Below are 14,972 nucleotides of genomic sequence, written 5' to 3'. Positions count from 1 at the left end.
TTCATCCTTAAGGATTTATTATATCAACCAGGAAGGAAAAAAATGAGAACTGTTATTATAGACAGGTATTTTCGTGGGTAGCTCATTTTTCACAAGTGGTCTAGATGCTGCTCGGCCCTCCGTCCACGATGCGTTTTTCCAGCACATCTGCAGTGTCGGGTCTGGCTCCTGGCTACCCTCTTCTCTCCCACCTAGCAGGGCTTGGGCCATCTCATGTACGGTTTCTTTCTTTATGATTGTTGTCTAATAAGATAGTCTCAGAATTTGTAAATCACATTCCATGCTATTTTTTTCTGGCTGGTTCATGCATTCAGCTTATTTGGAAACCTGGTTTTTTTTTTGTTGTTTTTTTTTTTTTTTTTTTTTTTTTAGCTTTTGGGTCATTTTGATGTAATGTAAATAGACCATCTTGATTTCTGAACTTTGGAGATACATATTAATGGAATCTTCTGTATCTATAGGGTGTGGAGTTCTTTGACGAAAAGCTGAATTCTTTATGTATGGCCTGGCTTGTGGACCATGGTGAGTAAGTTAAACACAGATTACTGTGGAAGGCCTGTGTGTTTGTGTACATCCATTTTGTTCATAGGTTTCCTTTTTTGAAAGGAATCCTAATGTGATCAGACATTTAGCCTTACCTCTGTAGGGACGAAGAAAGGCTTCAGTTAGAGTCTAGTTAGCTCCCCTTGAACACGAGCTTGACGTTTTTATTTTCTGCCAATTTCTTTTTATCTTAAACTTTATTTTCTTCATTAAACAATCTCTGCCCTGTTTCGTAGCCATTCTGTTATGTTATTTTCAAACTATCTTTTTTAACCCTACACTCCTTCCTTGTCCCAAGGGCCTTTGGTCGAACATGGTACTCTAGTTTTCGGCTCCTATAGATCGGGTGGGGTGGGGATTGGAATCTGATGAAAGGCCCAGGGGGTAGAAGTGGCTGCTTGGCTTCTTTGAGGTGACATAGGGAAGGAGGTATTCAGGGGCGGGGTCTCGGAATGGAAGACATCAGCTATGACTTGGGGCAGGGGGGCACCCGGATTTCTGCTTTTGATGAGAGGTAGGCTTATTGTTCCCTGGCAGCTGGTGACGCCTCGAGCTCAGGCAGGTCAGATGGAGCACCTGTTCTAGAGAATAGGTTTTGAAATAACTTCTCTTCTCTGTGTATTTATAACATCATTCAGCAATCGCAGAATCCTTTTCTTCTCAGCGCCACAAACTCACTGAAAGCTGGTGCTGCTGCATATCACAATATCAAGGCAGTGGATGTTTTCTGTGAAACCACCTTACACGTTGACTCTTTGCTAAGGTCTCAGGTGCATGTATCTCCTCTGGTCTGCTAGGCAGCGATGCGGGGGAGGGGTGCCCTCTGTACCCATGAGATTCACAGCTAGGCCACATGTCCAGGCCTGGCAGCTTCAGTGTGGCCTGACACCTGTTCATATGAGGGCCCTGGGGGCTTATAAAATAAGCAACTTTGGTTGCATGTTTTGGTGGATATGATAGGCATCTTGTTTCAGTACCACAGCATCTTATATGTCCTGTATGTACTCAGGATCTCTGCTCATCTGCAGTGCTTCTGCCTGGGTATTTGGAAGGAGGAGGAAGCTTGTGTCCGCTTGTATGTGGAAGTGGTTGCTCTAAGGGCATGTTTCGGTCATGTGGGAGGTTAAATAGCTAAGAGAGTGAAGAGGAGGGTGTGAAGGAAATGTGCAAATCTTGTGAAAGCATATACAAGTAATTTTAGCGTTTTCAACTTAAATGTGAAGACTATTTTCTTGTCCTCTAAGGTTACCTTTTTATGGCCAATTTATTTTTTTCTTTTTAAATGAAACTTAAGCTTGGTAAATCGTAGGAAAGAAATTTCTCTCCTTCTTGAAAGAAAATGTTTATTTCTCACAGATATTTAATGTTAGTGGAAAGACACATCCCAGCAGGTCGTTCGGTACTTTTTTTTGAAAGCTTGCATTCTAAATTCTGAGGAACTTTTTTTTTTTAATTATTTTTACTGTTTATTTTTTAGAGAGAGGGGGAGAGAGAGACACACAGTGCCAGCAGGGGAGGGGCAGAGAGAGGGAGAGACAGGATCTGAAGCAGGCTCTAGGCTCTAAGCTGTCAGCACAGAGCCCGACGCGGGGCTCGAACCCACGAACCGCGAGATCATGACATGAGCCGAAGTCGGATGCTTAACTGACTGAGCCACCCAGGTGCCCCAATTCTGAGGAACTTTTAAAATCCTAATGTTCCATGAGAACATTGAATTGAATTCCTGACATCCTTTCCATGTAAGATTGTACTGTCTGTGCAAGTCAGTTACGCTTTTCTCAGTGCTCAGATTTTTTTCCCTTCCAGTTGGGGAGTAAGAGGGACCCTTGGCCCTTTTTTCTGCAGCGGCACGCTAGCATGCTCAACTTAAGGCATTGTAAGCGTTCTTTGAATCAACGAAATGTCAGCTCTTTAGTTGTTCTGTATGTAATTAATCACATGGGATTTTGTTGTTTGGTTTTGTTCTGCATTTTAGACGAACTGCTATGTAGTGATCACTGTTCAGTTACATTTTTGAAGCTTTTTTCCTGCTTACTAAACTGCAAGAATATTGTGAAAGTCCAGAGTAGTATAAAGGAGAAAGGGTCGTCACTTTTTCTGAGGTTGAGTGGACAGTATTGATCAGGGGGAGGGATCTAGAAGGGGAATGGGTTTCTTACAGGAGAAGGGGGCAGGCATCAGAGTGAGCACACGGAGGGTGTTAGGCATTCAGAGGGACCCTTGAGGGGAAGGGGAGAGAGACGAAACAAGGAGAGCCAACTGGCAGAACTCTGGAATGGTTTGCGTTCTTTTGGCCCAAAATTCAGAGGAGCCAGGACCATAGCGGGCGTCTGCCAGGTCCCGTTGAGTACCCCTGAGGTCAGGGCCCAGGCTGAGTGTGTGCGCCGCCTCTGCTTACTCCGGCAGTGAGGTCCCATCCTATGGTAATGGCGAGATGATGAGAAGGACGTCAAGCAAATTGAACAACAGAATCAGACAAGACACAGATGCTCTTGGTGGTTCCACTGTAGCGGGGGAGATGGGGAGGGGGTTGTGCGAAATGCGAAGGCTCTGAATGTGGAGGGAATTCGGGTCTTGGGGCGCGGGTAGAGAAGTTGGCTTGAGTGCGCTCCACGAATACTTCTGGCTGTCACTGACAGGTTGCTTCTCCCATAGACCTCGGTCAGGTTTCATATTGGTAATAAATTATGTACTTTCTTGGCTGCGCGGTCCTTCCTGTTGGCCTCAGTTGGCACTGCCTGAGGATCTGCTCACTGGGAAGAGTTGGGTGTTTTCTGTCCAGAAGCCTCACATAAATCTTGCAGGGCTGGGGCTGTGGCTTGGATGGCTACCCTTGCCTGTCCCATTACCCAGGAGGGTTAGGCCTGCCCAGGGCAAGAAGTAGAATAAGGAGTGCCCCCTTATTCTAGTGCCCCCTGCCCTGGACTCGTTATCTGAGCCCCAGCGTGGCGTCCTCCGGGACCTGCGAAATGCAGTAGCACCAGGCCTGACTGTGCAGCAGCGAGTTGTTGAGGAGGTAGTCGCTCAGGCCTGATCATCTCGATTGACGGTGTCCTCGATAAATGATCTTACAGGGAGTTCTTAGACGTTAAAGCCGGCGGTCATTCACAGGAGACGTTGACATGCTGTTGCACCATCAACTTTTTAAGGGCAGAGAGGCAGGTCGTCGGAGGTTTTCGTTTGCTGTCATGCAGGGGGCCACACTGGCCTCTAAGCGACCTCCTTGCTGGCCTTGTCTCCCCAGCTGTTGTTGTCGCTGCTGGAATAATCTTGCTTAAATACCACATTGGTCATCAGGTTACAACTTTGCCTTAAAAACTCAGCGTTTTTCTTACAGGGTCTAAATTTAGCTCTCCAGGTGCTGTGTGTTCCGGGTCCCCCCTGACTCTCCGACCCGATGGCTTGCTAAGTGCTGTTAGTCTCCTTTGTACCCTGGGTCCGTTTGTGCCCACCAGGAATTCCTCCCTCCTCTCTCTACTTACACAAATCCTCCTCAGTCTTTGAGGTCTAGAGCAAGTTGTCTCTTCCCTGAAGCTTCCCAGACCTCCCTGTTCTTTTTTCTCTCCACTCTGGTACAGCCCTCAGGACCTTTGCTACACACTTTCATTCTTCGTCAGGGTCTGTCTTCCACCACGTGACTTGTCGGCCAGCGTTAGCTTACGTGTCTGATAGAGCACGTGATCTTTGAGGGGAGGGAGCCTCTTGTTTTCTTTCCGGATCACCTGGCACATAGTAGGCACTAGAACGAGCTCCCTACCTCCTTTGCCTTGGACAGAGGGCACATCTGTAAACTGTGATAAGACCAAGTCAGTATATCAGGAGTCACGTCTGAGCATGTTTGCCAGTGTAGTACAACTAAATCGGGAGTGTTGGGAGGGTTTGGTTTTTGGTCCCCTTGGCTGACGATGTGAGTGAACGGGGCTGTGCTCCTGACGTAAGTTTCGTGACTCTGTGCTCTGCGCCTCTGCTGCCAGTGTATGCTATCCGCGAAGCCGCCACCAACAACCTCATGAAGCTCGTTCAGAAGTTCGGAACAGAGTGGGCCCAGAACACCATCGTTCCCAGAGTGTTAGTCATGGCGAACGATCCCAATTACTTGCACAGGATGACCACCTTATTCTGCATTAACGTGAGTCTTCCGCAGGATTATTGCTAAGCTCAGGCGGTAAGCAGGTTTTTGGGGCTGTCGTTCGGAATTCTGAACAATCTGTTTCTTATACCGATTAACTTGGACGGTTGACGAGAGAAAACATCCGTTTTTAAATTCATGGTAAAAATGTGCAGGAGTCCGGTCAGCCGGGAATTCCGGTTTAACCGAGTTTTCCAATGCTCCTTTGTATCCCGCATTCAGAGGTGCAAACGAGAAACCTTTTCCTGCAGGTCAGTTACTTTCTTATTCAACGTTAATTTGTTGTCTCAGATTTGGGGATATTTAAATACATGAGAAAGTGTTTTAAGTGCTCTCTCTTAATTGTTTTTCTAGGCGCTGTCTGAAGCCTGCGGTCAGGAAATAACCACGAAGCACATGCTGCCCGTTGTCCTGAAAATGGCAGGAGACCAAGTGGCGAACGTCCGTTTCAATGTAGCCAAATCTCTTCAGAAAATTGGACCAGTTCTGAACACTGAGTAAGACTTGAGTATTACTCTGGTTTAAGAAGTAGATTTAAATTTTTACCCTCTCGTGGGGAGTTAGAGCAAAAATTAAGGTCAGTGATTTTCCCTTTACCTGAGATAGGGGTTTGTGTAAAGATGATCATTTAACAACTGTGTCTGAAGTGTTCACTCCGGCTTCTACATTGAAGCTACTGTATGATTTTGTATGCAATTGATTGCAACAGCAGATCGTTGTCTGAAGCTATTGAGGATTTTTGCGATTACCTAGTTAGTATCCAGAAATTGCCTAAAGAATTAACTTTTTAAAAATTTTAAACTTTCAAAATTACCATAGAACGTGTATATCCTAGAGCCTTTATGTGGCTCAGAGGACTGCCTTTCACAGACCATCCTGTTGGATTTCAGTGCTTTGCGGGAGGAAGTGAAGCCAGTACTGCAGAAGTTGGGCCAGGATGAAGACGTGGATGTCAAGTACTTCGCACAGGAAGCTATAAGTGGTAGGCCTTTCTGTTTCCGTCCTGCACCTCAGGCTTTGGCTGTGGGGGTGGGCATGAGCGAGGTGGGCAGGCCAAGGTGAAGGGGAGCGGAGGGCCGAGAGCGTCTACAACGTCTGGGCCCCTGGCCCCTGTAGAACCTTTTTGGCCCACTGCTGAGCAGGCCATTTTCTTAGTCCCAGGGATCGGGCTGGGCGGACTAGGATTCTCACTGGTAAGAACAGTTTGTTGTCTGGATTATAATGGTTTTAAAGTTTAACTTGATGAGCCTGGCAGAGTAAAGAAACTGACCACGGTGAGAAGTTAACCATGTCATGCTTTTGGGTCATTGTTGGCATAGTGAACATTCACATAGATAGTTCATGAACTTTCTGTGCCACTAACTTGATTCTGTTTGGAATTTTCCAGTGCTTGCATTGGCATAATGAGGAACAGGAGGGAAAAGACTTTACTAAATTCTTATCACAGATTTCTAGTCAATGTGTTCTTATGCTGGGTGGAGACAGAGTGGAAAACCTTCAAGACTTCATCCAAGCAAATGGCAACAACTTACAAGAGATCAAATTTCAGTGACTTGATTCTTTCTGAAGACGAAATGGGATCGTCTGTCTCTTCACTTTTGGGATAATTACATTTAACGCATTCTTCTTGTTTGTGACCAGTTCCTGACCCTTGGTCGGTCATTTCTTGATTGTCTCCTAATGATTATCCGGCACCATCGGGGCTCCCGCACGCTTGCTGTTTGTTTGGTCAGGCCCTGGTCACTTACTGTCTCCAACCACGTCTGGATGGGTTTGGACCCAGGCAAGGAGTGGAGTGATTCTCTTGATGTTTACATGTATCTATGTGTGTCTCCCTCCATGATTCCAAAGTTAAATGTACATGATTTGGAATACCTTATTTTATAAACACTCTGTTTGGGAGCTACACTGAGATGTCACCTAGTGAAAGCCACATATTCCTGGATTCTGATGGTCTGCGTTAGTGTCTCCCATGAAAGGGGAGTGTGGAAGCTCAGGGTTCACGTAGAGGTTGTCTTGGGGTTTATTTGCTTGATTTTTGCTGTAATCGTGTCCTTCGGAAACCTCAAACACAGATGCCACTTGCTGTTGGCGGGGTGTTGGAAGCTGACTGAATTTCAGTGGCTCACCATGGCAACTGCATTCAAACACCGCTCCTTCGCTCCCTCCCCCCACCTCCTTTCCTGGTCTCTCCACCAGAAGCTTAAAACTTAGTGCCTCCTAACAAGCAGTCGTTTTACTGCTTCGTTGTAAGATTGCCCTTTGTGTGTCTGCTGAGTGGAGAAACCACTGGTCGGCTTCTGGGAGGGATTCCTGCTCTCTAGCTGGCTCCGCTTTCAGCTCTGCTGACGTCTGCTCCTCGCTGCCTTGTGCCGCCTGTAGCTACCAACTGAAGCTTCCTTCCTAACGTCTTGGTGTGGGTGACGCTGGAGACTTCCCCTTTGAAATGTGTGTGTTTGTCCTTTACGGTAAAACCTCGTTAATTTCTCCTGGAATTTAAGGTAATGAGCCAAGCCGAAGGGTTTGCTGAAGCAAATGAATACTATGTCCGGAAACCCATTGTATCTGAACTACTTAAATCTTTTTAAAAAGCTCTCTTTAAAAAGCCCCCTTTATCCAGTTGATATCCAGTTGATACACCAATTACTGATCACTCTTTTCAGTTTTATTAAAAAAACTTCCATGAGGATCGTTACGGGTTACACCTTTTTTTTAGATGTATTCATTTTACTCTATGTCCTGAAATATTTATGTATTTCACCGAGAATATTGATACTTTTTGAGATTTCAAACTCGCCTTGTCCTAATGAATTTTAATTCATGACGCTTCATTGTAGTTTACGTTTTGCTCCTTGTATGTTGCTGTGTGGTTTGCTTGTTTCCGTTTGGGTTTTTGAGTTGTTTTCTTTCACTCACAACCTTGTGTAAACCCAGCGAGCCCTGTCCTGCTCCGTGAAGTTGAAGACTTACTATAAAGGTCTGCACATGAAGCCATTATGTAAAAAACCAAGTTGGACCAAATGCTTCCAGGTTTGTCATACCTTAGATAAACAGAACCTGACTCAGACAGTATCGGCCTGCATTTGAAACTGCCAGCTGCCTTCTAGGAAGTTTCTGTTTTACTACTTTCTGGGCCAAGGATTAAATCTATTGCTATGCAAAAAATTTTCCTGCATTCTCATTTTAATGTCTTTACTGTTAGGCTGTAAACACTTTAATTTTAGTTTGTTGGTTCTTTTTGTTCTCTGCAGGCTGTGTTCCACTTGGTGAATTGCATATTTGAGAGGCTATTGTCTTGATTCTTGATTCTTGAAACAAAGTCACACAGCTATTGCTTTACTCTTTGGTTGGGAATGCCATTGGTTTGGGGACAGACTTTTAAATGCCTTTTAGACTTAAACTGTACTCCTGGGGAGCCCCGAGCACTGACCTCTCCCTCCAAGACTGTGGTCAAGAGGAGACAGAAGCCCTTGATTTCTCAAGCATGGGTCTGGGAGCTAAGCAGGGCTCTGTCATTTTGGGTGACCCCGTAGGGACTTGATTGACTTTCTGATTAAGCGATAGGGAATCCCTTCCGTTACTCAGGGGAGCTGTTCTCTGGCTCATAACTGGTCATATTGGCCATGGATTACTTTTCTTATCTTGATTTCATTAGAATGTCAGCTCCAGAAGCTCTGGAAAGGCAGGGATTTTGGTCTATTTTTTTTGTCTTCTCCTGTATCGCCAGCACCTAGATCAGTGTCTGGCCTACATAGAAGGTGCTCAATAAAAACATGTTGAATGAATTTCTAAAACCTGTCCTCTGATGTGTTGCATGCGAAGAACGTGTTGTCGAAGGTACCAGACTGCGTCTCCTTCTCCCGCTGGCCCAGGAAGGACTGTACCAGTCTTACGTGAGGGTTGGGCCCCCCCTTCCTCAGGCCCCGCTTGGGCAGCGGCCCCGCTGGGGTTTGTGCGATGGCCCCCAGTGTACGTTGCCGGGGAGGAGCGTAGTTCTTGTCCTGCCCCCTTGGCGTCCGTTCAGTCAGGGAGGAGAGTGGAGCAGAGACAGAACAGGCTTATGCCAGCATAGCGGTCCCCTCAACCACGGGATTCATCTGTGTGTTTCTTCCCACGTTTGTGTGGCTTCCCCGTCACAGGATCAAGAGGCCAGATCCTGTTTCTCTGCGCTGCTGCGAAGACAGCAACCTGAGGACGCGTCCTGTTTCATAAGAACGAACAGCTCAGTGTGTGGTTTTTGACAAGGGCTTGTTGCAGTGATGGCCCTTGGCTCATGGAGGTGCCACGGCTTGGCCACTGGGCTGCGGGGCCCCGGGGTCTTTGCTGGTCGGCTCGTCCTGATCAGCACGGCCACCCGACCTTTGAGCTGTCTGGTCCAGGCCTCCGGGGTGCTCACTCAGACCTTCGGGGGAACGGACGTGTCATTCCTGACGCAGAGGGGAGCCGCAGCGGTGCGGCCTCGGTGCGGCCTCGGTGTGGCATTACCCGTCACCGTGTGGCTGCGGAGTGGAAAGTCGATGCTTTCCTGGAGCACTCACGTGCCGGTGGCCCCCCAGGGATGGCGGGGCAGGGTTGCCAAACTCGCTGGGTGCGCGGCCCGCCTTCTTGCCTTGTACTGAGCTTGTGACGCTCTGGTCCCCCGCCCCGTGCTCTTCTCTTGAAGCCGCCTCCATCCTCTCTGCCTGGAGCCCTGAGAGCAGGAGCCGCCGCCTCAGTTTGAGGATGAAGTGCTTGTGTGCCAGTATGGGATTGTCTCCCTGGGATTTGTGTCACCGCTGCCATCTAGGGCCTTGCCCCTCCCTCCCGGTCACTCCTGTGGCGCCAGGCCTTTTTATACCTACAGTGGTCCCACTATTCCCCGTTCGCCTCCATGAGCCTCCTGATTCCAGGAAACTACATAATGTTCGGTTGAGACGGCAGTCTTCTGGAGGACGGAGTTGACTCGCTGGGTAGTGAAGCCGACTCCTTCCCTTCTCCAGGTCTCTGAAGCTGACCCTCCCACTTCTGAGAGGAGCCTGGTCTTTTCTGTCCGGCCGGGGCTCTGCAGGCAGTGACGGCCGTGTGGGGGAGCACCCAGCTGGCACCCTAAGACCCCGTGGGGTGGCGCTCGGTGGCCCTTGAGGGACGGGCACCTTCAGTGAGGTTCTGCGGTGCTTCCTGGGCCCGGGGCCCCAGGGCCGTAGCAGTGCTGGGGCAGCTGGGGGCGGCGGGGGGTGGGGTGGGGTGGGAGGGGGTCCTGGCTGGGAGGTGCTGGCGGGCGGGGCCCAGGGCCGGTTACGGGACTGCCGTCTGTGTCTCCAGTGGTGGCCCAGAGGCTGAGGAAGCCCGACTTCCCTGCGAAGGACAGTGAGGAGCCCAGCGCTCCTGGGGCCGACAAGAACCACTTCCTGAGAGCCAGAGGGCCCGAAGAGGACCCAGGAAAGGTAAGCGCCACGGACAGCTGGGCTGCAGGTGCGCGTGCAGGGTGGCCAGCGTGGCGTGGTGCGGCAGCAGGGGGACGCACAGTGGTACCTTTAATTCTCCTCAGGAGACTGATTTTTCCGGCCAACGGAGTGTGGTTTTAAAGCCTGTTGCCCTCCTCCTTGTCCTTCCTTCTGAGGGGCGGGGTGGGCTCTCCAGAGCTCTGGGGCTCCTGTGGCCACAGGCCTCCCGGCCACCCTCCCCGGCAGAGGCAGCGAGGCTCACACAGAGGACAGGGTGGTTGGTGGAGTCGCCTCGGGAGATGCGGCTTGTTCCCCCTCCCCTCAGAGACTGGCGGCCATCCTCACTTGCTACGGCTCCTCTCAGGCGGTTCTCTCCATTCAAGGGAAGCACCGTGTCTGTCGCTTGCACTGTGTCGGGGCCCCAAGCCCCGGTTGATGTCTGTCGAGGGGAGGTATACGGGAATTTTCAACTTGAGAGTAACTGCTCATTAATCGAAGCTGGTGCCAGCGCCTGCTCTGGGGCTTTTTGTTGGGAGCGTGGTGGTGTATGGCTCACAAATCCAGCTGACTTGGAACAACACGGGTTGGGGTGCTGACCCTGCCCCCTCGGCCCTGCACAGTTGAAACTCCACATAGAACTTTGGACCCTCCAAACGTAGCTACTGATAGCCTTCTGTTGACCGGAAGCCTTGCCGACGACACCAGCAGTCGACGAACACATATTTTGTACGTTATGTGTATTATTTCTTACAGCCAGGTCTGCTAGAGAGGAGAACGCGTATTAAAACCCTAAGAAAGGGAACTACACTCACACTGGATTTAGGGGAAACCCTGCGTGTAATTGGACCCGCGCGGTGCCCACCCCATGTGTTGGGGCAGAGGCCTCAGCCGCCCGCTCTTGAGCTCGGGCTGTGTGTGGTGGGTTGGGCAGACGTCGGCCTCCTCATGCCTGCTGTGGTGGGTTTGCTTGGGGAACATTCTGACGTGGAAAGCTTGCCTTCCGAATCTCCCTGGCTTCTCTCTCGTTCTAAGTAGACTGAGGCCACGAGAATTTGGTCCTGTTGTCCAGGCCCCGAACTGCGGTCCTTCACCGTAGAGTGTTCTCCATTTCCTGTGGGCTGGAGCTGCCAGGCATGCCCGGTTCGGGCAGCGGCCCCCCCCCCCCCGCCCCTCCCTGCCCCGCCCTGTCCCGCCAAGCTGTCGTGGTGGTGGCTGCACCCCGGGCTGCGCTGGGGGACAGTGTCGCTCACAGCTGCGGCCGGCCGCGGGGCCCCGACATGCGCCTGAATGCTCGGCCCTTTGTGTCTCACGGAACTTGGCCTTTGGGAAGATGCCTTCAGCGAAGGGGCACGACTGAGTCACATATTTTTAGGCCTACGCCGCAGCCTTGCTTGGGAAGAAAGGTGTTAGGTGTTTTCCTACAAAGTCAGGGGCAACTGGCCGTGCCACTAAATAAATACAGCGCGCACGTCTGACCCGAGCGTGGGACGCTGGAGCCCTCGCCGTGGCCGACCTGCTCGGCTAAGTTGGCAGCCCCGCGATGGCCGCGTTAGCTGTCGTTCCTTGAACTTCGGGCCTCGCGAACTGTGCGGACTCTCCTTCGGTCTTCACGGCCCTAAACGGGAGGTGCCGTTGGCTCCGTTTGTCGGCGGGTTGTGAGCCTCCCCCCAAGTCCTGTCTACTTCGGGGTCTCCTGGCATTGGAGGCTGCTGAGGCTGCAGATCACTGAACCCAGAAATACCCCCTGCCTTCCCTGCCTTCGTTTCTCTGAAGGAAAATGACCTGAGGGTGAGATGGAAGGAACTGAGTGTTGCCAGGCAGAGCCCTGCGTGTCAGGGGCCGGCAGCCAAGTGAGTGATCCAGGAAGTCATCCAACGCAAGCCAGAAATTGTTCTTAACCCCTCCCTCGCCGTCCGTGCCACTGGCCGCCCGGGTCGGCCTTGGGGCCTGGTGGGAGCCGTGGGGCATCCCTGCCGCCTGGGCCGGGGGAGGGGAGCCCGAGGCCAGAGCCGGTTCGGTTCCTCTGGTCGCAGGGTGCCCGCTCGGCCCCGCGCCTGCAGAGCAGATGTCTGTGCTGGACGTCACCCGTGCCCCCTCCGCGCGGGACCCGCCAGGGAACAGTGTGGCCACCTCGAGCTCCCGGCCCACCCCAGGTGCACTCAGCTGCCTGGTCGTCGTGGCAGTGGCGGCGGCCGGGCTGTCCCCCTCCTGCCGGGCAGGGCTTCCCTCCAGGACGCTCTCCGGTCGCCCTGCGGTTGCCCTGTGGTGATGGGGCTGCCCTCCGTCAGGCGAGGGTTAACACAGGATTTGTTTATTGAATCACAAAGTAGCCGTCACATGATTTTAATCAAAACACCATTTCCCTGACAACAGTGATGTCAGTCTTGTTATTGCAGGAAGGAGCAGCTGTGAGGGACATTCGGTCTCCACGCGGCCGGGTTTGGAGACTCAAATCCAGGGAGGCATCCGTAGATAATGGTTGCGGGCGCCGACGTGCCGAATCCTCCTCTTCCTCCGCTCCCCTCGGTCCAGCAGTCCGTCCGGCACAGATCCCTCCTCCTGCACCCCTTTCTCCTTCCGCTCTTGTTTCCACTTGTGGTTTTCCCAGCTTTCCTGATTTCCCCCAGACTTCGCGTCATCTGGGCCCCGAGGACCTCTGGCCTCTGGCCTGTCTTCCGTGCTCGAACTGGGCAGCTCCGGCTAGCCTGAGGTGGGGCCACCGGGCAGCTCAGTTGTCTGGGCTCTTGGGGCCAACCTCCTGCCTGTTCTGTCCTCATTCCCCGCCCCCCGCCCGAGAGCTGCCTGGGGGCCTCCTGGGCCATCTCAGGAGCTCAGCTCTGGATGCCTGGAGGGAAGAGGCCCGGAGAGGTTGCCGGAGGCCTGGGCGTGGAGGACGCACGCAGGAGACTGGAGCTCAGGAGGCCGGTTGGAGCTCTGGCCTCTTCCTCGCACCATCCCCACTGCTGGAGCTTGGGGCCGTCTGCCCCTCTGCCCAGGGGCTTGGCCTGAAAGTTGCAAGTGGATGACAAAGGCCTTCTTCTGGGTGGGATGTGGCTTCTCGTGGATGCTCGTCCGGCTGTGGGACCTGTGGCTGGTGCTGCCCAGAACTCATGACCGAGAGTGGAGGAATCCAGGAACCAAAGTTCTCGGTTCTCAACCTGGAGCAGGTGCTCCGAATTGGGCAGCCACCCTTGGCCAGTGCCGAGGTCTCCCAGGTGTCCCACGCCCATGTGGGAGTCCGCTGTTGGGGGTGAGGAGCTCAGCAAGAGCAAGACGGGTGGAGGGGAGACTGTATGACGAGCTGTTGAGGGGCTTTCTGCTTGGAGGGCCCGGCCCCCCTTGACCCTCACAGTAAAGCTAGGAGTTCAATCAGCTGGTGCGTGTCCCCGAGTTAGTCCTGGGAACAACGAGCCTTTGCCATGATGCGCTCAGGACCCTGGCGGGGCTGGCAGTGGTGTCTTGCCACCTCCCACGCTGTCCCTGGCACTGTCCGATGTCCCCTATCCCCGGCAGGCGCCGCTCTGCCTGGAGGGCCTTTCTGGTCGGGGGTGGGGACTGCAGCAGGTGAGCCTGGGGAAGCGACGCCCTGTTCTCCTGGCCGGGCCCTTCGGTCCCTGGGGCCTCTCTGCTGGCACAACGACCCTGCCCAACATGTGGGCTTCTCTGGTGACTCCAGGGCAGCTCCAGTGGGTCTCATGCTGAGGAGGTGCCTGAGACTTCAGGGTCCCCTGCATGGTGTGCTTCTAGGAAAGGCCTCGGGGCCTCCTCCTCCATTCAGCTGGGCCCCACTCGCAGCTGCGCAGTGGCCCTGGCACAGTAACGGATCAGTCCTGAGGGTCGGCACCCTCAGACCCGTCCCCTTACAGCATCTCAGGCCTCGTTATTTCCTCCTCCTCTTTGAGGAGCAAGGAGAGATTGAGTCGGAAACTCAAAGCCTCCCTGATGCGGAGCTTGACCGGAGTCTGTCTGCCTGCGAAGGATCACGGGGGTGGGGTGCGAGGCCTTCCGTGCCTGGGCAGGGCCCCGACGTGTGGCGAAGGTGCGTGCTGTTGAGTGGACTGCAGACACCGTGTCCCTCTGCAAGTGCAGGCAGTGTTGGTGAGTCCCAGCCCCCACCGGGCCTGGGGTTCAGCTCTCCCGAGGGGGCTTCCCTCCTCCACGTGGGCCAAGACTTTGGCTCGCAAAGGCTGCAGAAGGGAAGGATGTCCTGGAGCATGTTTAAGTCAGGGGCCCGACTGGCTGGTTTCGGTCACTCTGTGCCAGCAGGTCTGTTATTTTGGCTTGTGCCCCTGGGCTGTTTTTGGCAACGCGAGGATGATGGAGAAATTTGGTGGGAAAAGGGATAGTTTGCAAAACGCCATTACGGAAATTGAGTGCTTTCCTTTAAAAAAAAAAAAGGCAGTTGAACCTCAGGGTCACCAAGTTCTTGGGTTGCCCAACAGGGGTAACAGCTCTCAAGGTCAGGACGAGCACCTGCATGCGGTGCTGGGGCCGAACAGGTGGGCGCAGAGCGCCCTGCTCTCTTGCTGTGCGTGGCCGCCCCTGCGGACGGCAGGCGATCCCCGCGTGGGAGCTCAGTTCTGCAGCATGGGCTCCGCTGCGACGGTTTGAGTGAAACCAAATCCCCGTTGAACTCGCTGCCGGAAAGCAGGATTTTGTGCTGCCCTTTCACTCGGGGTCTACTCGCGGTGCCTCGCAAAGGGACTCTCCAGCACCGGAGGGCGCCGGGGCGGTGTGCGCGCCAGCAGCGGGCGGAGGGCTCCTCAGGCCAAGAGACGGGCCACTGTGGACTCGCAGCGGGGGCTTGCGGCACCCCACCCCTCCCCCCAGTTGCTCTGCAGCTTGAACGGGGGGAGACCGAGGCGCCCGCCCCCCTC

The 14,972-nt window shown here is 53.0% G+C and overlaps 1 protein-coding gene across 3 annotated transcripts in view; it reads left to right on the top strand.

Annotated features, from left to right (window-relative positions):
• Positions 1 to 14,972, top strand: part of PPP2R1B (protein phosphatase 2 scaffold subunit Abeta) — a 32,793-nt gene that overhangs the window by 14,785 nt on the left and 3,036 nt on the right. The window contains exons 11-15 of one of the 3 annotated variants that reach the window (XM_045482759.1): positions 462 to 522; positions 4,518 to 4,672; positions 5,027 to 5,169; positions 5,563 to 5,654; positions 9,974 to 10,098. In XM_045482759.1, the coding sequence (XP_045338715.1) occupies positions 462 to 522; positions 4,518 to 4,672; positions 5,027 to 5,169; positions 5,563 to 5,654; positions 9,974 to 10,098 (576 nt within the window). Of the gene's footprint in view, positions 1 to 461; positions 523 to 4,517; positions 4,673 to 5,026; positions 5,170 to 5,562; positions 5,655 to 6,059; positions 8,458 to 9,973; positions 10,099 to 14,972 lie in introns of those variants that run through there. The other 2 variants (XM_045482760.1, XM_045482761.1) reach the window with 2 other exon arrangements.

The sequence above is a fragment of the Leopardus geoffroyi genome, chromosome D1, assembly GCF_018350155.1.
Source record: "Leopardus geoffroyi isolate Oge1 chromosome D1, O.geoffroyi_Oge1_pat1.0, whole genome shotgun sequence".
NCBI lineage: Eukaryota > Metazoa > Chordata > Mammalia > Carnivora > Felidae > Leopardus > Leopardus geoffroyi.
The sequence above is the reverse complement of the archived record's forward strand: the minus strand, read 5'-3'. Positions and strand labels throughout refer to the sequence as shown.